At 37.6% G+C, this 22747-nt stretch overlaps 1 protein-coding gene across 1 annotated transcript in view; it reads left to right on the top strand.

The window, feature by feature from the left end:
- Positions 1–16007: 16007 nt before the first annotated feature.
- Positions 16008–22747, top strand: part of DSG3 (desmoglein 3) — a 33054-nt gene continuing 26314 nt past the window's right edge. The window contains exon 1 of the mRNA XM_008073388.1: positions 16008–16157. Within this exon, the coding sequence (XP_008071579.1) occupies positions 16110–16157 (48 nt within the window). The 5' untranslated portion in view covers positions 16008–16109. The remainder of the gene's footprint in view (positions 16158–22747) is intronic.

The raw sequence follows: 22747 nt of genomic DNA, 5'->3' as shown, positions 1-22747 counted from the left end.
TTAAACCTGTATGGGTTCACTGATAAATTCTATCAAATGTTTAAGGAAGAGCTGATATCAAATATCTACAATCTCTATCAGAAGATAGAAGCTAGCCGGGCTCGGTGGCTCAGCCTGTAATCCCGCACCTTGGGAGGCTGAGGTGAGTGGACTGCCTGAGCCCGCGGGTTCGAGACCCGCCTGGGCAACTTGGCGACACCTCATCTCTACAATAAATCAAAAAATTAGCCGGGCGTGGCAGCGCGCGTCTGTAGTTCCAGCTACTCAAAAGGCTGAGGTGGAAGGATCACCGGAGCCCAGCAGGTCGAAGCTGCGGTGGCCGGGAGTAGCCACTGCACTCCAGTCCGAGCGACGGAGTGAGACTCCAACTCAAAAAAAAAAGAAGATAGAAGCTGAAAGAATACTTCCTAACTCATTCTATGAAGCCAGTATTACCTTACTTTATGTCATAGATGCAAAACTCCTCAGTAAAATGTAAGCCAAATCCAACAATGTACAAAAATAAGTATACATCAGAACCAAGTGGGATTTATCCCAGTATGCAAAACTGATTCAACATTCAGAAGTCAATTAATGTAGTTCATTACATCAATGAACAAAAAAGAAAAATTTAACACATTTTCATAAGAACTCTCAGTTAACAAGGAATAAAGAAGAACGTCCTCAATTGAATAAAGAATATCTATTTTTAGCCGGGCTCGGTGGCTCAGCCTGTAATCCTGAGCTTTTGGAGACTGAGGTGAGTGGATTGACTTAGCCCGCGGGTTCGAGACCCACCTGGGCAACTTGGCGAGACCTCATCTCTACAATAAATCAAAAAATCAGCCGGGCGTGGTAGCACGCGCCTGTAGTTCCGGCTACTCGGAAGGCTGAGGCGGAAGGATCGCTGGAGCCCAGCGGGTCGAGGCTGCGGTGACCAGGAGTGGCCACTGCACTCCAGCCAGGGTGACAGAGTGAGACTCCAACTCAAAAAAAAAAAAAAAAAAAAGAATATCTATTTTTGAAAACCTACGACTAACATTATACTTAATGAAAACTCTTCCACTAAGATCAGGAATAAGGCAAGATTACTTTTGGCTGGGCTCAGTGGCTCAACCTGTAATCCCAGCACTCTGGGAGGCCGAGGCGAGTGGATTGCCTGAGCCCGCAGGTTAGAGACCCGCCTGGGCAACTTGGCAAGACCTTGTATCTACAATAAATCAAAACTTAGCTGAACGTGGTAGCGCACACCTGTAGTTCCGGCTACTCGGAAGGATCGCAGGAGCCCAGCAGGTCGAGGCAGTGGTGGCCGGGAGCGTGCCACCGCACTCCAGTCTGGGCGACAGAGTGAGACTCCAACTCAAAAAAAAAAAGATTACTTTCACCACTACTTTTCAACCCCAGACTGGAAGTTCTAGCTAATGCAATAAGACAAAAAAGTGAAATAAAAGAGCTATTTATCGGAAAGAAATAAATAAAACTGTCTGTTTACAGATGATATAATTGTCTATGTAGAAAAGAATCAACAACAACAACAACAACAAATCTTCTGGAATTAATAAGCAATTATAGAAATATTTCAGGATACTAAGGCAATATACAAAACTCAATCAGTTTTCAATATACCAGCAATGAACAAGTAGATTATGGAATTTAAAACACAATACTGTTTATATTAGCATCCCCCACAATTAAGAACTTAGGTATAAATCTCACAAAATATATGCAAGATCTGTATGAGAAAACTGGAAAACTTTGGAAGAAATCAAGGAACTAAATAAGTAGAAAGATGTTTCATGTTCATGGATAGAAAGATTTGATATTGTCAAGATGTCATTTCTTCCCAGCATGATCTAAAGAATAAATAAAATCCCAATCAAAATCCCAGAAAGTTATGTTGTTGATATTGACAAACTGATTCTAAAGTTGAGGTGGTGAGGCAAAAGATCCAGAACAGCCAACACAATATTAAAAGCTGAGAACAAAGTCGGAGGACCGACACTACCTGACTTCAAGACATTTACCCCAACTCCTAGCCCCTAAAAAAAAAAAAAAGAGACAATTTTTATAAACAAACCTTTAGTAATCAAGACATAATGCTATTGGCAAAAGAATAGACAAATAGATCTACAGAATAAAATAAGGAGCCCAGAAATAGACTCATATACATAAACTGATCTTTGACAAAGGAGCAAAGGCAATACAATGGAGAAATGACAGTGTTTTCAATAAATGGTGCTGGAACAACTGGACATTCACATGCAGAAAAGAGAATATAGACCAAAACCTTTCACAAAATTACTCAAAAGGGATCGTAGCCATAAATATAAAATGCAAAACTAAGAAACTCCTAGGAGATAACATAGAAGAAAACATACATGACTTTGGGTGTGGTGTTGGTTTGTTAGAACACAGAAGGCATAATCCATGAAAGGAATAATTTGTAAGCTAGATTTCATTAAAATTTAAAATGTCTGTTCTACAATGACAATTTTAAGAGACTGAAAAGGCAAGCCACAGCCTGAAGGACTATGTGCAAAAGACAAACCTGACTCAAGGTTGTCATCTAAAATAAAGAACTCTTAAAATTCAGCAAGAAGAAAACAAGCAACCTGGTTTTAAAATGGGCCAAAGACCTTAACAGGCACCTTATCAATGGCAAATCAAAGCATATGAAAATATGCTTCACATGATATGTCAACAGGGAAATGCAAATTATAATAAGATGAGATAATATTATGCATCATTTAAAATAGCAAAATGCTAACAACACCAAACACTGGCAACAATGTGGAGCAACAGAAACTTTCATTGATTTCAAATGAAAATGAAAAGTGGTACAACTTTCTTGGAAGACCATTGGCAGTTTCTTACAAAACTAAACATACTTACCACATGGTCCAGTAATCGCTCTCCTGAGTAGCCACTCAAAAGAGCTGAAAACTTATTGCCATACAAAAACCTGCCCACAGATGTTTACAGCAGTTTTATTCGTAATGGCCAAAACTTGGAAGCAACCAAGATGTTCTTCAGTAGGTGAATGATAAACTGTGGTACAACCAGACAATGGAATATTATTCTGCACTAAAAATAAATGAACTTATCAGCCATAAAAAGACATGGAAGAAGCATAAATGCATATTACTAAATGAATGAAGCCAATGTGAAGAAACTACATTCGGTATGATTTCAACTATACAACATTATGGAAAAAGCAAAACTATGGAGACATTTAAGATCAGGGCTGCTAGAGGTTGGGAAGGGAGAAGGCGCAGAGGATTTTTAAGGCAGTGAAAAAACTCAGTATGATACTATAATGGTAGTGACAATCACATATTTGTCCAAACCCACCAAGTATACAACACCAAGAGTGAATCCTGATAGAAACTAGAGACCATGGTGATTATGACGTGTCAGTATAAGGTTTCTCAGCTGTAACGAATTTACCACGTTGTTGGGGGATGTTGATAATAGGGCAGGCTGTGTATGTTGGGGGATAGGGGATATTAGGGAAATCTTCTGTGCCTTCCTCTCACTTTTGCTGTGAATCTAAAAACATTTCTTAAACAACTAGGTCTTGGGCCAGGTACAGTGGCTCATGCCTATAATTTCAGCACTCTGGGAGGCCAAGATGGAGGATTGCTTGAACCCAGGAGTTCGAGGACAGCCTAGGTAACATCACAAGACCTCGATCTCTACAAAAAAAAAAAAAAAAAAAAAAAAAAAATCAAAAAATTAGCCAGGCATGGTGGTGTGCGCCTGTAGTCCCAGCTACTCAGGCAGCTGAAGCAGAAGGATCACTTCAGCCCAGAAGGTCAAGGCTGCACAGTGAGCTTTCATCATGCCACTGCTCTCCAAACTGGACAACAAGTGAGACCCGGTTCAAAAAAAAAAAAAAATTAAGTCTTTAAATTTTTTTTGAGAAAAAAACAAGCAATTCATGGCTAAATATCAAGCTATTTTAATTAACTGAATACTTCCTTTAATACAACTTCAAAATTAAGAACTAAAACAATTTAAGAAGATAGTGAACTCAAGATAGGCAAGAATGGTATTTTCAGCTTTAATGAACCCACATCCTCTTTTGATAAACATGCAAATCTGTAGCCTTTTGAATTCAATAAATACCATGATTTTTTTAAAGCCAAAATAATGGTGCCTAAGGCTGTTTTGTTTTCAGTCTACAAATAAATGGACTTGCAGACTAAAAACCCACTCCCTGCCAAATTATGAAAGGTTCCCTCACTTGATTATGTACCTCCTTTTAGTGTCATTGGTGTTGTAGGAAGAATGAACACTTTGAAGCCAGACAGATCTGGTTCAAATACCCAGCAAAACCGCTTACAGGCCGGGATCGGTGGCTCAGCCTGTAGTCCCAGCACTTTGGGAGGCTGAGGCGAGTGGATTGCCTAGCCCGTGCATTCGAGACCCACCCGGGTAAATTGGCGAGACCTCGTCTCTACACTACATCAAAAACTAGCCAGACGTGGAAGCACGCACCTGTAGTTCCAGCTACTTGGAAGACTGAGGCGGAAGGATCACCAGAGCCGAGCAGGTCAAGGCTGCGGTGGCCGGGAGCATGCCACTGCACTCCAATCTGGGCAACAGAGTGAGACTCCAACTCAAAAAAACAAAAAACCGCTTACCCATATGGCGATTTTGAATAAATTACTGTATTCACAATTTCTGAGTCTTGGTTGTCTTGTCTGTAAAATTAGTTAATAACATTTTCCTCGCAGAATGTTTGAAGAAATTAAATAAATAATAAATAATGAGAAAAAATACTTAGCAATTAAGTACAATTAAGTACACAAAGGGAACTCAGTAAATATCAGCTCCCTTATCTCTCTGAACTAAACGTGTTTAGGTGTTCAAGGATTTTTAGGCTATAGCCTCAAGGGGATGAGGGACCCCTATCAGGGCCTCTGAGCCACCACTGGCTCCTAGGTTTTGTTTTGTTTTCTTTTGTTTGAGTCAGAGTTTCACTTTGTCACCCAGGCTGCTGTAGCACAATCACAGCTACTCCAGCTTCCACCTGCTGGGCTCAGGCGATCCTTCCACCTCAGCATCCCTAGTAGCTGGGACTACAGGTGCATGCCACCACACCCAGCTAATTTTTTTATTTGATTATAGAGGTGAGGTCTTGCCATGTTGCCCAGGCTGGTCTTGAACTCCTAGGTTCAGGCAATCTTCTCATCTCAGCCTACCAAAGTGCTGGGATTACAGGTAAGAGCCACCACGCTGGACTGGCTCCCAGCTTTTAATTGACTTTGACTTTCTTCCCTATCTGAAACACAGCTAAGAATCACAGTTCTGTTTCCTTCATCCCAACCCCCTCATCCAATGATTCATCCACCCACTTATTTACTCAAGTAGCTATTGAGAACCAAGTAAGGGACCCCCTTGAGAAGCGGCAAATGGGAGACTTGATCCCGACCTCTCAAGACTGGTCTAGTCCTTCTGAAGGAGACCACCTGTCTTAGGCTGCAGGTTGTCTCCTGCATTGCCTAATTCAGGATTGCCTCGGCTTCAATGCAGCCACACACCTGAAAGAAGCCACTGCCTAGAGACTCCACCGCCTGACCTAGTTGGCCTCTTGGATTAGAGACATTGGATAGAGACACTGGCCCACAGTTGTCTAGCCTCCCCAAGAGGACTTGGACTTGGCAATGAGGACAATTGACTCCCATACTCACCTGCTGAAAGCTACCCACCTGCTATAGGCCAGGCTCTCTGCTGGTACAGCTGAGATCATTTTTTGAAACCTTTTGTGCTCCTAGAAACTGTTAGTGAATCCCAGTGTGTCTAGTAATAACACTTTTTTATTAACACTCATTGCCAGGACAGTAATTCTCTTTTTATTTTCAACAATAAGAATGTTATTTCCAAAATAATGAAAGATGCTCTTGGGAGGTTTCATTTTAAACTGCTAGTAAAACCAGTTATTTTTGACTCTGTCTCTCCCAATTCAAGGGCATTTCTCCACCAGTCATATGAGAACTACATGATCACAATTGATCACTCTGCCAACACCTCCAGTAGCACGTGCATAGCTGATTCATGTGTTTTCAGACCACACTGTTCTTATTTAGAGCAAAACACATGACTCAAAGGTATTCAGTAGTTAAGTACTTTAATGCTATTTTTGTTACTAGACAAAATCCTACAATAATGATTATATATACATTGTCATGGTTTTCATCTTTTGCCAAATGAGGTTTTGAAACTCAAATAGTAAAATTCATTTTATCTCAATAGTTAATACTTTAAAAGGAAAAATATGAAACATAATCAAAATATTATTTTTAATTTTAAAGTTCTATACATATATTTAAGTTGATAGAGAGGAATAAATGTGATGTTAGAATACTTACTGGCATCGATGCGATGGCTCATGCCTGTAATCCCAGCATTTTGGGAGGCAAGGCAAAAGGACTGCCTGAGTCCAGGGGTTTGAGACCAGCCTGGGCAACATGGCGAGACCTCATCCCTACAATAAATCAAAAAATTAGCCAGGCATGGTGGTGCGCACCTGTAGTTCCAGCTACTTGGAGAATTGAGGCGGAAGGATCGCTAAGCCTAGCAGGCAGGCTGTGCTGAGCCATGATTGCACCACTGCACCCCAGCTCGGGCAACAGAGAGGGACTCCCACTCAAAACAAACAAACTAACCAACTAACTGACTAACTTTTTTTTTTTAAAGAATTCTTACTGGTAAGCATTTTCAGTGAAGTCTTTTTCCTTTTTGTTCCATTTCCTTTTTAGCTTAATGACCTCTCCCATCTCCTGAACACATAGCAGTTCATGTTCACTTGCATAAAAATCCATTCTAACAACCTGTGTTGATTATTTATATGTTTTTCTATGTTCAAATAATCATTTGCAATCATATGACATATATACATACAAGTAACAATATTATATACACTACTGTTCATCTTGTTTTTATGATTTAACAGTACTCTGCATATGCCTCTAAATCAACTGGTATATTTCTAATTAAGTATTTCTATTGTCTGCATGATATCCTACTTTATATATTCTATTATTAGAATGATAACATATTAGAAAACCAACCTTTTTCCCTTTCTCATATTGGAAGTAATTGAGAAATGAGGTAGAGGAAACAGACACAAAACTAGAAGCTTCATTATTTGTAACACCCTACATGTAGATGACATGGTGAGATGAGCAGCCATGATGACCATCATAATACTCATCTCAGCATTGAGCTCATTCTCACCGTCACAGACAACCCCCACGACCACAACCAAAGGATGGGCCATGCCTCTGTGAGCTTACAGCAAGAAGAAGCACAAGATGTGTTTTGTCAACAGGCTGGCTCCAGGAGAGAGAAAACCCTAGATGTGGACTCATGGGAGCAAGGGGACAGCGGGCTGCAAACCAGCAAGTTTAGTTTCTCCTCCCAAGCTCACCAATAAGATGATTTCTTCCTGCATCCATAGATAGGAGCAAAGGAGAGATGGGGAGCAAAGTCAGCCTGTAGCTGAAGCCCCCCACATAGAAACTTGAGTTCAGAAACAACAGTTATATGTTACAGTTGCTATTTGAATAACTGTATCCTCATAGTAAATGTTAATATCTGGTAAGACAAGACCTTTCAATATTCTTCATAATTACTATTTCATTAGCATTTAGGAACTTTTTTCCACATAAATTTGTCGATTTTTAAAAAATTCTCCATCTCCCACTTAGACTATGAGTCAAGTCTGAGAATTAAGCTTTTTTTTTTTTTAGGAATTGATATTTTATTATAGTAATTATTTTCATACAGAAACCTAATAATGTCTTTCTCTTTGATCTTTTTTTATACCTCTCAAAATAGTCTTCTGTGCATCTTAAGAAAGTTACTTCCACCCGGGCTCTGTGTCTCAGCCTATAATCCCATGCCTTTGGGAGGCTGAGGTGAGTGGATTGTCCGAGCCCGCGGGTTCGAGATCCACCTGGGCAGGCAAGACCTCATCTCTACAATAAAATCAAAAAATCAGCCGGGCGTGGTAGCGCGCGCCTGTAATTCCGGCTACTCGGAAGGCTGAGGCAGAAGGATCACCAGAGCCCAGCAGGCGAGGCTGCGGTGACCGGGAGCGGCCACTGCACTCCAGTCTGGGCGATAGAGTGAGACTCCAACTCAAAAAAAAAAAAGAAAGTTACTTCCAGATAATTTTATAATTTTTCACTGAGATTTTGAATGGATTCTTTTTCTCAGTTCACTCTCTAGATCTTTATTACTCAAATAAAGTTACTAATTTTTACATTTATTCTGTAAAAATCTTCCTTAAAATTTCTAAGAAAAGTGCTATATACAGCATGTGATAATAAATTTGAAAACACTAGAAGATATAAATAATTTCCTCACTATATATATATATGTAGAGAGAGAGAGTCAGGGTTCACTCTGTCCCCCAGGCTGGAGTACAGTGGCATGATCACAGCTCACCACAGCCTCGACCTTCTGGGCTTAGGCAATCCTTCCACCTCAGCCTCTTGAGTAACTGGGACTACAGGCAGGTGCCATCACATCTGGCTGAATTTTTTTTTTTTTTTTTTTGGTAGAGATTAGATATCTCTATGTTGCCCAGGCTGGACAAAATACAAATTAACAAAACATAGGGAAAAAAAGAGAAAACCTTCATAGATCAATTAAATATTAAGGAGCTTCCATATAGTAAAACTTAGTAACTGGAAATAACATTTCATAAGCTCATAGCATTTCCTGCAAATGAAGGCTGGCCAACCCAATTTAGCATAAATTGCATCACTTCAAAGTCTAAAGAAATAAAAAGGTGTTGTGAGAATCTATCAATTCTGACTTCAAGCTGGAGAACTGAAGATTAATATTGTCACCATGTTGCACAAGCCGAGGACAAGCACACACATCCATAAAAGTGGCCTCGTGTCTAAGGCATCAAAAATGAAGCCTAAACTGACTCATAGACATGCTGCTTCATTAGAGGGAACAGAGGTGGAGTTTTCTCTACCTTTAATCTCTCTGTAGGTCTACCTTTCAGAAAAAGGCCATATATATTGCAGCTGTGCCAGCCTTGGTTCAAAAACATGAATTCATGCTGCAAAGATTGCACTTTCAGAAACACATCTTGAGTTCAGACCAAATGAATCAAGAGGAATTTTGAGAAGTTTCTATAAAGAAAAGTAAATCGAAATGGAGTTCAAAAAAATGTCAATGTGAAAAAAGAAAGAAAAGATCTATAGGCTAAAAATCATTTTCCTACAAGACAGATTTGTTAACAGTTCAGGTCAGGCACAGCATTTCGGCAGGCTGAGGCAGAAGGATTGCTTGAGCCCAGGAGTTTGAGACCAGCCTGGGCAACATAGTGAGACCTCATTTCTAAAATAAATAAATAAATAAGCAAACAAAATAATTCAGGTAGATAATGGATTCTAATCCTTTTCTTAATGTCAGTGAATATAATAATGGTATTAATTCAAAGGAAGTCCACTTAGACATATCAAAAATGACAGGGAAAAAAAAAAATGATCATGTGTCTAAAATAAGAGTTCAGTGCTTTCCTAAGCACTGCAGATCCACATGAGATGGAAATGTTCTTCTTTACCCGGAAAATAGTAGCAACAAAACACACTTGGAATTTCTATTCTAATTAATTTTTTCAGGAGGTTTTGCAGTTCCTCATGGAAAGAGCAGTACTAAAACATGGAGTACAGTAAGTTGTGCAAGTTTTACAGGTTTGACAAACTTGCTTGGAACTTACTAATCACAAAAGTATCAGCGTGTGACGCCTCACAGGCAAAAAGCTAGTAATACATGAGTCTTTGGTAGAAAAATGCACTGACCCTGAAGAATAAAGAATGACAGTCTCCTCTTTGAGAAGTATGTCCCTTCCTCACCATGCTAGAGTTGGTGGTTCTCAACTACTACAGTCCTTCCTAAAATCCTTGGAGGTCATTTTTTTTCTTAATGTTCCATTCTACTTTCTGACTGCATTCTTCCAGAGATTGGCATCCGTGACATAGCAGGGAGAACAGATGCCTCTTCATACATTCTCACTGGCAGCCTAGACTTGTACCATGTGGTGTCAGAAGCCGGTGGGACAGCCCACTTGTTATTTCTTCCTACGGGTGGAGAGGTGAGTTGAGATCTAAATAAACAATTATAAAAAAGAAAATCTCCCTTCTCAGGAATTACCAATAGTAAGACTGGTACAATGTGGTTACTAGAAAAACAGGTCTCTCTCCCACGATACTTAAAAATAAGTGACGACTTTTGTGCTCTTCATCATCACAGGGAAGATTTAAAATGTACAAATGAAGAAGACATAACATCACCGGACAGTGTAGTAGTTAATATTTGACTTTGTATAGCTGGTTCTCACATGTTGTCATGTCATATCATCATATCATATGAGATGATGGAAAGATGAGGATGATATTAGGCACAGGAGGGAGGCCAGGTCCCCTGGATCTAGCCAAGATCCAGAACCTGCTTAGTTCTGGGTCTAGTGACTTAGATTGATATAGTCAGAATCTTAATGTTATTCTAATTTCTTATAGTCTAATAAATTATTTGCATTTAAATAACATTTAACCGGGCTCGGTGGCTCAGCCTGTAATCCCGCACCTTTGGGAGGCTGAGGTGAGTGGATTAGCTGAGCCCGCGGGTTCGAGACCCGCCTGGACAGCGAGACCTCATCTCTACAATAAATCAAAAAATCAGCTGGGCGTGGTAGCGCATGTCTGTAATTCCGGCTACTTGGAAGGCTGAGGTGGAAGGATCGCCGGAGCCCAGCAGGTCGAGGCTGTGGTGGCCGGGAGCGGCCACTGCACTCCAGTCTGAGCGACAGAGTGAGACTCCAACTCAAAAAATAAAAATAAAATAAAATAAAATAAAAATAACAGTTAATCTCTTAATAGAACCAAAATATATTTTTTTCATAAGAGTACAATTTTCTCATGAAATAACTAGGAAAAAATACTTATAACAAACTTTATGGGACAGAAAGGAACAGGAAGGAGGGACAGGAATTATGTTATCAATTGGAATGTAAATTGGTAGAGACTTTTGGATGACAATCTATTAAAAAACTGAACTATTTATTTCCTTTGATCCAACAGATAACACTTGTACGGATTTTTTTTTTTACACATATTATCATGTATTCACCCTGCTAAGTTCTGGGAATGTTCTAATAAATAGAATGGACATGATCTCTCTCTGATAGAACTCACAGTTAAGTGAACTAATAAATTACCCTGTGTGAACTAAGTACTACACAAGAAATAAATTGGGATAAATGGTGAAATAAGAATAATGATGATGATGATAGCAATAACAATAATAATGGGATGAAGATGCCCAAGCATTGGGAGACCTCTCTGAGAAGATTTTATTAACTGCCATCTAATTAGGGGAGGGGTACCAGGGGAGTGAAGCATTGAGGCAAAAAGAACTTGGGGTTTTGAAAGAACAAAAGAAGGTGTGTGCAAGAGAGAGTGTGGGATGTGGCTGGAGAGGGAAATGGATTGGGCAGTTCCCTAAAACCCATGACAGGCAGTTTCTATACGGTTCTAAGTACACCGGAAGCCATGATCTTCTGAAAACCAGTACTCGGACCGCCGAGTGAGGGCGAGTAATCTGGACAAGAGGCAAGAAAGAAGCAAGAGCTCAGCTATCAGCCCATGGCCCAGGCTGTGCGAGAGATGTTAGGAAAATTTCATTAAGGAGGGTGCTCAGAGAGGGAGAGAACTAAATGGTTCAAAATGCATTTTGTTAGTAGATACAACCTTGCCAGTTTTACCCCTCACAAACAAGAGCCAAAGAAAAGCTTTTCCTAAAAGAAATATTTTGTGAAAGCAAGCATAGGCTTCCTCTGGAAAATTCCTCATTCATACTTTTATGACATTACAAAAATATTCCCACAAGTAAGCAATTACCCAATCAGACTAAATCAGAGCAAAAAGAGGTTGACCCTGGCCTACAGCAGAAGTTGCATTCATTCAAATTTACCCTTCTGCAGTCTGGGTATGAATCAGTACATGATAACAATTACGCAAATCTTTCCAAAGAAATAATTCCAGGTATAACAGAAGCATCATGAACCTTGTTACATAAATTTGAAAGGAACTTGGGTCAATAACTCTGCTTACTAATTACTGAAGTACAGACTGTTCTCTGCAGATGCACAATTATTGCATTTTCTGACATTCATGGATGCCTTCGGGTGATGGTTCTGATGGAAGAGGTGTATAATTTCCATTACCTTGAATAACAAAAAGTGATGGATCACCACTTTTGCAGAACATTTCAAGATGTATGTATAATTTTGTTAACACATGATTTGTGAAACGAACTATCTCAATTCATGAATTTGAGGCTGCGCAAGAACAATTAAGTATCAAAAAGTAGTGATGTTTGATATATAAGATAGATTACGTACATGTTTCCAGTCAAAACAAACTAAAGCGGGTGAAGGCGAAGCGTAATTAACATTCTCTACTTAATGAACAATAGAACTTCTGTAGATAAGGAGCTTAGAAACATTATAGAAGCCTCTCAAGACACTGCCCACTTGAATAAATATTCATTTGTATTGCTTCCCTCTTTATGCTACAGGAAAACGTGGTTCAATTTCCAGCAAAGAGGAAAATTGTTTCTTTAGTTTTTTTAAACTTGTGTTATAGTGTGCACTTTCCAACTCTCATATTTTCAATGTGGCCATGAATTGAAGCACAATAGACATATACGGTGGCATCCCTTTTAATGATTATGATTATTATTGTTAAAATTCTTATTTTTATTTCAGCCTCCTGAATAAGAGCCATTTTCAAGCTGGACTTATGTTTCCAAAACCACCATCAGGAGAGTAATAGCATAACCACTCACCAGAAAGCTTGGAAAATTCCCCCTTTTTTCATTTTCCCAAACACAAATGAAAAGGTAAGTGAAACACTGTTTAGTCCAGAAGGCACCACGCAAATGCACCCCCAGCAGGAGTAACCCTTCCTACCACCAAGTAATGGTGGCTCGCATAGGAAGATGCCTTATTACCTTACTGAGGTCTCCAATCTTCCAAAGCAGAGGAAGTGTTGGCTTAAAACATTGTCAAGGGCACATAGAAAGAAGACTAGAGGGCCTGGTCTGACTAGAAAACACAACGGGAATTATTGCTTTCTACAATTCCTCTTTGTGGATGGAGTTAAACTGCATCAGGCCAAGTACACTAAATGACTCTCCTATCAAGGGTGTCTGTGTCCTTTACATACTGCCCTGCCAAGAATTCTTAGATGGTATTTCAAAATTCAGAAGTGAAATGCAGTATCAGAGACATCCTTCACCTGTGCTCAGGTCAGGAAAAAGTGGAATGATAATCACCGTTTTAAAGCCCTAATTACTTAAAATTGTCACCAAACTGGAGTCTTAGGAAAGGCAAATCAAAACAAACGGAGCCTCATCTAGAATTTGGTGCATAATGCGAGTTAACAGGTGTGCTTACAAATATCATAATTCGCTGCTATCATTTCTTAATATCTACTTTGTCTTTAGCACCATAATAATCTAAAGAATTTTGCTGTATATTAGATGACAGGGAAGGAAAAGAAATTGAGAGTTTATTAAGTTTATCTCTTCTTCCTGCCCCCAAGTTGAGAATGTTATTCATAAAGAGACTAGCTTTTCTCAAGTTGCTTTTTTAAAATAACTTTTTTTTTCGTCTGAGTCTCACTCTGTTGACCACACTGGAGTGCAGTGGCATGCTCACGGCCACTGCAGCCTTGACGGAACCACAGGCGTGTACCACCATGCCCAGCTAATTTTTTGACTTATTTTAGAGACGAGGTCTTATCAAGTTGCCCAGGCTGATCTCGAACCCGTGGTCTCGGGAAATCCTCTCGCCTCCGCTTCCCAAAGTGCTGGGATTACAGGCTTGAACCACGGCACCTGGCTCATTTTTCTCATTACAAAAACAAAATCAGAAACTATGTAAAGGTGAAAATGAAGAAAATAATATACATCTACTATAATCCCCTCATTCAAAAAATAAGTTCCAGTACATTATGGTGGTCCCTTCTAGTCTTTACCTATGTTTACAGATTTTCTCTCACAATGCCGTAAGAAAAAAGCGCCCATATACATACATATAAACCCCAAACTCTCACCACTGTAACCAAATTCAAATGCTAAATTCAGAAAATTAACCTACATTTTGGTCACTGCCTTCTGCACTATATAAATCATTAACAAATTTATTAATACTCTCTTCAGCTTCTGTCCACTCTTATTTTCTAACTAGTCTAGTCAGAGAAACCATCTCCTAATTCAGAAAAGACTATGTCCTACATTGAGTCTTTTCATGTTGGAAAGGATTCTAATCAAAATGGTAACATTCAGTGTTATATATTTTACCACAATTTAAAAGAAACAAAGGCAAAGTTTTACATACAAGGTGCTTCTCCTAACTCCTACACTACACAACTGTCATCTTAAAATACATTATCATTAAGTAGTTTCCCTAAAACTAAAAAGCTTCTAAAACTTGATGCAAAAATTATCTTTCTTCTTTTTTATATTTTTATTATAACGTTTAGAAAAATGAGAACAATATAAAACTAGTTGGAAACTTTACCTTATTTTTGTAAAACTAATCTATCAGTGTCTGACATAAATACTTCTAAAGATAAAATTGCCAGTCTGGGCAACATAGCAAGACCATTGCTACAAAAAAAATTTTTTTTTTTTTAATGTTAACCAGGATCAGTGACACTTACCTGTAGTTCCAGCTACTCAGGAGGCTGAGGTGGGAGAATCACTTGAGCTCAGGAGTTTGAGGTTACAGTGAGCTATGGTTAGGTCAATGTGCTTCAGCCTGGGAAACAGAGCAAGACCCTACCTCTAAAAAAATATTAGTAAAAAGAAATCATATTGCTCTTCTAACAAACTTTTCCTTGAATATCCTAGACCTTTTGAAAGTGTGTTTAATGTTATAAGCAATTTAACTGAAATGGTGTTGGTAGTTTTTCCCCTCTCATCTAACTTGGGTTACAGTCCAAATGTTTAGGCATATCCAAGTATGTGGCATCGTGCAGACAGACAGCAATGGGGGAAATACCTTGAGTAATCAAAAGGGCACAAAGATAACCCAACTTATTAGGCAGATTATTTTTTTTAAAAAAAGTTATAAATGTGGCTGTCTCACACCTGTAATCCCACTTTGGGAGGAGAAGGCCCAAGGATTGCCTCAGTCTAGAGGTTCGAGATCAGTCTGGGCAAATTGGCGAGTCCTCTTCTCTACAGTCAATCAAAAAATTAGCCGGACTTGGTGGTGTGAACCTGTAGTTCTGGCTACTTGGAAGGCTGAGCGGAAGGATCGCCTGAGGTGACAATGAGACTCCGACTCAATAAATAAATAAATACCTAAATAAAAATACTGAAAAGATGTTATCGGAATACTGTCAGAGATCTAATTTTGTAATGCATTATTTATATATTTCAACTATCCAAGACACCATGTGTCTATTCCATTTGATTTCTAGTTGTTTTTATTCAAAACCTGCATTAGTAGTTTCTTAATGGGATGCTGTTGCTGTTTGTGTTTGTACTTAATTTCAATAAAATGTAATATTGCTAATACCTACATTTCACTTACGTTTAAATCTACTCATATCCTGAAGCTGAAGATAAACGCTCTTCTACAAGTTAAATCTGGGGGTATTTTGCATGTTTTGCTTTGCTTTTCAGTTTTTATTGTAACCGTCAGAAGCCAACTAGATTCTTTTTCAGTGTGGTCAGGGCTAGCTTCTGCACTTCCACATCGTGATTAATTTATTATTCATCTGGCACCATCCTATTAAACTTTGTCTTTAGCCTGTGAACTTTTCTTTCTGCTTCCAACAAAGGATTTCATTGCTTTAGGAATTGAGGTGTGTCTAAGTTTTTACCTGGGAGCCAAAGTGATGTAAGCGTTTCTGGTGAGACCAACCCTTGGCTTAGGGTGGGGAGGGACCGCATAACAGGCCATCTGTAGACTCCTGTGGAAGGCAGTGGAGACCCTGCTGAGGGCTCTTCTGGACATCATATGCAGACTGCTGGCAAGGGAGAAGCAGGGACTTCCTTGGATTTCTTCACCAAGGAAATCAGACACAATGGTGGGGATTTTTCCCAGAATCACAGAAGCTCTGGTCATCTTAATGGTAAGTCTTGTATTTTCCTAATAATTGCAAACTTTCCTTGTTCTTTGTTTGTGAGAGGATATTCTATTTGATTGCTGAATCCCTATTATACATTCTAAAAAGAGTGCAGTGGAAATAAACACTATAAAATGAAACTGTAAAGATCACTAATTTCTTTTGTTCTTTTTTGAATGGTGTATTTTACATAGAAAAAATAAAACAGAAAGAAATGAATTTAAAAGTAACCATGTAGTAGTTCTATTTAGTTAACAAATTGCATAATCCTAATCTCAGGTTATATTTTTCACAACATCTTCATTTTCTTCCAAATTTTGCTATTTTTTCAAAAAATACATAAAAGGGAGCCACTCTGTTTTGCAAGATTCCCTGTCTCTTAAAGATATGGCTAAGAACTCTACATGCCTGGTCTTGACACCTGACATGTTTTTAAAGTCAAAAACTGCTGAATTAAAATCAAGCAGCGTTTGACTCTAGAGAAGTAAGGAGGATTACTAAGAAAAGCATTTATGTTTAGCCATTATATGCCAACCAAAAAGAAACTAAATTCAGCTTTGGAGGGGGAAAAAAAAACCATACAATATCTTTAAGCCATTTTTTCAGAAGAGAATGCTTCTGTTGATTGGGAAAGTCTGCATAGTTATTATCTAAAAGAGAAATAGAATATTAGTATGGATGTTACAGCCTAGTTTATTCCTTAGCTGTAATGTTGTAGCTATATATATGTATATATAATATATATAATATAATATATTTATATAATAATTATATATTATATAATAATGTAATATTTATATACGTTATAACTATATATACGTATGTACATATACATACAAACACACATATGCCACAATATTATCAGTTACATAAAGATATCAAAATAGTTAAATATACCTTAAATGAATATGCTAATTCCTGTTCCTCATAATGTGTTAGGTTGACCTAGCCATCTGTTTACCTCATTTCTTCATCTAAAAAAAGTGAGATAAATGGACTCCCAGAGGTTACAGGGAGACAGATCTCAAGAAAGAACTGTCTAAAAATTTAAAATTGTTTCACATAGGGCTGCTTTCTGAGCTAGGATTTCCCAGTCTTTCCTCTCAAGACAATGTACAAGCAGAAAATGAGTCTCAGCTTTTCCTAAGATTCTGTTTCTATTAAAACAATATAACTGTGTTGGGTGCCTCAGGGATTTCTTAGAAACAAGAATGTTGCTAAAGAGAAATGTGACCATTGTATGGCTTTCTTACCTTACCAGATGGGAAGTTTCTGGGCTGAACTGCAGGTAGCCTGATAACCCAAACATCCAAGCCAATGGCCAAGCTCAGGAAGTGAGCAACCATGTAGCACGGAGTATCAGAATAGCATTACCTCAAGGACACAGAAGTGGGCCCAAACAAGCTAAGGGGAGCTCTTTCCCTGCTTTGACAGAGAGACTACTCTTAACTACGACTCTGATTCTGGGATAACTGTGAAATCCTTATACTGAAATTATTTTTTATCTTTGTATACCCAATGCCTACTATATCTGTCTTACAGTGGACACATGATTATTTGAAGAAGGTATAAATGAATGCTTGAAAGAACCCTATCTGAACTGTAACCCCCCCCACAGTGCCCCTATAATTCTAATCATGGAAGACATTATGAAATGTCATATATTTTATTCCACTTAGCAAAATTTTATACACACACAAGCTATTTAAACAATATAACTGCATATGTAATTGTTCAACTGAGTGGTCTAGACCCACTCTGTCCGGTACGGTAGCCACTAGCCACAGGCAATATTTAACCCTTGAAATGTGGTTGGTCTGAATTGAATTTTAAAAGTGTCAAATATACATCATAGTTTGAAAATTTTGACACAAAACAATGTAAAATGTTATTAATAGCTTTTATGTTGTTTATATGTTGAAATTATAGTATTTGGGAAATATTAGGTTAAATTAAATTTATTGTTAAAATGAATTTCACCTTTTAAAAACTTTTATTATATGATAGTCAAAATTTTTAAATAATATATGTGTCTGGCATTTGTGGTTCTTATTTTATTTCTATTGGACTGTGCTGGTCTACTATGAATGCTATTGGTAGAAGGCGGTGTCAGTCAGGAGTGAGGGAATCAAGTCTCCATGGATTCAGTGAGCTTTGAGCTGTATTGTGATTGTTATAGATGGGCCAAAGATGGGTCATCAGAACAATTATACATGAAGGCAGGCACAATTATGGCATTTGCCAGGGGGAAATGAACACACTGGTTTGGCTGGATTGACAGTTTGGTTTGGAGAATTTGGACATGAGTTGGAAAGGCAGATGAGGGTCAGAATGAAAAGTACATTCTGTGATGGTTAATGGAATCCTTTTAGAAATGGGGAGCCACCCAGAGTTTTGAAATAGTGTGGTTATGGGGTGGGGGGGGAAGAAATGTTTTTGAAAGCATTGTCCAGTGGGAATGCACATCTTTTGTTGTTGAAGGGTGGTGTCTGAAACTTGGAAGACATGTATGAAGGCTTTGAAATAAGTCTGCCATCCATGCAAGGGTTGCCTAGAGAAATAACAAAGTCATTCACTTGAGTCTCTGGCTACACCATTGACTCACTCCAGGTTTCCTCAACTGTCAAGTAAGAATAATCATACACCACTCCCTGCCTAATAAAAGTGGTCATAGTGAGAATTAAACAGCAATGTGTGCAAAAGTACTTTGAGAAATATAAATTGCTTTGCAAGCCCTCCAATTTTTATCACTTGTACTATTTTAATAATAGTGATGAATTCTCAACAACTTCTGAATATTATGTCTTACTATTTTTAAATAACCACCAACACCAATTTTAATAAGTCAAGGAAGGATCTACATTTTTCTTGAGTTAAAGAGCTCATCAAAAACAGTTATGAGATTAATTTTTTTAAAACTGACAAGAAAAAATAAAAGTTAGATCTTAAATGAATATAATGTTGGGTGGGAAATAATGTGTTTTCAGACATGGAGAATTCCTCAGAATTTCAACTGTTCAGTCATATACATTAATGATTAGGGAGGAAAAGGCATAGGGAACACCTGTCTACTAATGCAGAAAAACTAATATCAGTTTCTTGTGCTCGTTTGATGCATTTATATAACATAAAACAGACATTTTGAGGAAAAGATTTTGTGGTTGAAAATGCTTATCTTCAGAGATTTAATTTTTTGAAGAAATTTTGTCTTCAAATTTGTCTTAGACTTAGTCTACTCAATCTAAATTAATTTGTCATCCAACATTCTTATAAGCATCTGGACAGCGAGTAATATAATTTTATGCTACTATGTTATGTAAAACTTTTAATAGAAATGTTTGGGATCTAAAGATATTTAAAGTGTAATTTTTAAAAGGAATTGGTGGTGTAGGGAAAAAAAAGAGAAAAGTATTTTAAATACCGAGTTCCAAATTCAGCACATTGTAAATATAGCGAAAATATCTTCAACCCCCGTTTTCTATAGAACATCCAAGAAGTAAATTCTTAGGAAAAGAATTTAGGCTACATGACTCAAGCTCTTAACTTAAGAAACATCTTCGAAGTATCTTTTCTTTTCTTGATGAATCCAGTATCCAGTACTAATAAATATATAAAGATAAATTTCCAGCTGAAACTCTCCATAAGTTAAGATGTTAAAACCGCAATAATCCTGCCAAGTGATTCCTATCAGTCCTGCCTACTTGGGAAGAAGTCAGGAAAGAGGTAATTACTTCTACCAATTAGCACTCCCGCTTGCTTAATACTCGAAACTGGTTTTCATCTGGTGCTAGAACGGTTAGTGCCCATGTGACTTCTCATAAACCTCTTAGCCTTTGGCTCTTCCTTTCCAATTGAGTCAATCTAATAGCCTAAGGTGAGGGCTTGCTTTGGGTAGCTCATCACAAGAAAATTATATAGGTAATCGGTTGCTACCTGTAATTATAAGATGAAGAATTGAATCTGTCTAATATACATATCTTTCTTGCAAGGCCACTGTGCAGCTGGCCAGGTTGTGTACTGCACAACTCCGGGAGGTACATTTACATAAACTACAATGTGAACACTGCCTCCTGGAGTTGTTCAAGGAGCAACCGACACAATTGTTCAGTGGAACACTGTTTACTTTTCTCTTTCTGATTGTCAAGAAAAAGTTCTTATGTGCCTTGACAGTAAATAATAGTAACAGGTCTCTTTAATTCAGTCAGTTGGTTCTTTTATGCCTTTTTCTAAGTTTGTCAATTAAACTTACTGTGGGCTAGGGCTCATCTATGTGCTTTACAACTATTCACTTATTTTATCCACACAGCAAAATTATAAGGTAAATAAAATTATTATCCCTGTCTCACAGATGAAAAAACTTGAAAGACTAAGTAATGTTCCTGTACATGGTGGGGCTGGAATTTAAACTCAGGGATTTAGGATCCAGTGTCCAATGTTATATTACTACCCTTGACTGAGCCTACACAGCACTGACAATAAGCATTTAAGGATATCCAAGGATATTTGTTATTCTTAGCGTCTCTATTATGATACAAGGCCTTAACTTTCTAAATTAATTAATTGAATTGAATTGTCCAAAATTAAGTAATAATTTTCAAGTAATTAGACATATATCATTTTTGTTCAAGGAAGGAATTTGCCTTGATAAATACAAAACTTATTACAGCGTGTTGGGGATTGTGAGTTTTAAATATGAAAGCTCAATATGCAGAGAAAGCTACAAAATATTATGAAAAGAAATCACTCATTTCTTCTGAACTTTACCCCAGTTATGTGCATACATTATACATCAAACATGTATTGAATGACCTCTATAATCGGATACATTCACAATCATTGTGTCTTACCAATTACAGGAATTATATCACCAACCTGTATATATTTCATGACACCTTTTCCCAAAAAAACTAATTAATATAAAATCATGTTTAAAACTTGTAATGTTTTCTTTGAATTATCCACTTCGTTCTACAAATTTCCCAGAGGAAAGTCCTCGTTCTAGAGATGAGAAGAGTGATCATACTCCAGACCCAGTGGGTCAAGCTATCTGCATCTTAATCCATAATCAAATGAACTGTCCCTCCCCAAACTAAAGTTTGAGGTAACAAAAACAAAACCTTGGCCAAATTAAGTTAAATAGCAGGTATCATTACAAATGGTTTTTAAAAATCTACCCACCCATGCTCTCAAATTATATTTTTTGTGTACCTACCATATTCAATAGGAAACTTAACGATAAAACTATATACATTTTTATAGCAAATAGGGTATATGAGCATTAAATTACTTTATTCATATACTTTTTAAATGTAATAATCACATTTGCTTTTAATTAAATATTTCTAATTCTTAACTGCCCCAAAGCATTTAGGCTATATCAGTGCTTTACAAGTCATACAATTAAAATTTTAAAAATAACCAGAAAACAAGAGAAAGAAAGAAAAGTACAGAAATTCTCAAGATAAGGGATGTTTTCTGCACACTGGTATTTCCAATCCAGGCCACCAAAAGAGAAACTTAGTTGATGTAAATTGTCAGAAAACCATTTAAATATTTATTAGCTTGATTTAGCCATTCTGCAATGTACACATATCTCAAAACATGTTGTATATGATAAATATATGCAGTTTTTATTGCCATTCAAATAAATAACACTCTTTTTAAAATATGCAAAATAACTATATTAGCAAATTAGCTAAAACAAGTAGCCATTATATAAGTATTAATTAACTGAAATATCTTACATTTAAAAACTGCTATTCTAGATCATGTAAGGCTGTGATTATGTTTCCAAATATCTAAAGAGTATTACAATATTTAGAAATTTTTCTTATCAGCTACTGCATATTTCTAGATGTACCAAAACACACACACACACACACACACACACACACACACACACACACACACAACCCACACACACACAACACACACACATTTCCACAATGTTTCCTAAAATTGGGAATGTTCTTGGTGGTCTGTCTTTAAAAGGAAGGACAGAAAAGAGTGAAGATTTAGACTAATGTCTGGAAGTCTATGAAAAGATTAAAGAAATAAGAAACAACTGTGACAGTATTCTTCTCAAAGTTCAGGAGAAGAGTTCTTCTTCCTATGCTTCCCAGGAAAACAGGAATCATAGCTTAATGTCTCTTAGAAGAATCCTCCTCTGTGTGACAAGTACAAACATGATTCATATTTTCTGGATGACTCCTTCCAGGTTTCCTGTAAAGAGGATCGTGCCTGGCCCATCCCTCCCCTCACGAGTGGCTGAATCGTTCTTGTGAACTGAGAAAGGAGTTGTACAAATCATTGCTTTACTCTGGTCTTTTCTCCCAAGTAGCTCATGGCATTGCTTAATAAACAGCAGCAATGCTGTAAAATCATTTTTGACATGTTGTAATCACATGCAATTGTTCTTGTTCACAACAATTTGAACACCTGCTCTTTGAAATCAGAGTTTAGAAATGGAAGGGTCCTGACATCCTATGTCTGACATACTTACTCCTTTGGTTCAGACTTGGACTGGTCTATTCATTACAACCCTAGAAAATAAACAATGTAACAAATCTACATTGTTTCAGGAGGGACCACAGACT

This window comes from Carlito syrichta, unplaced genomic scaffold (genome assembly GCF_000164805.1).
Source record: "Carlito syrichta isolate Samal-C Ts95f unplaced genomic scaffold, Tarsius_syrichta-2.0.1 Scaffold315831, whole genome shotgun sequence".
Classification (NCBI taxonomy): Eukaryota; Metazoa; Chordata; class Mammalia; order Primates; family Tarsiidae; genus Carlito; species Carlito syrichta.
The sequence above is the reverse complement of the archived record's forward strand: the minus strand, read 5'-3'. Positions and strand labels throughout refer to the sequence as shown.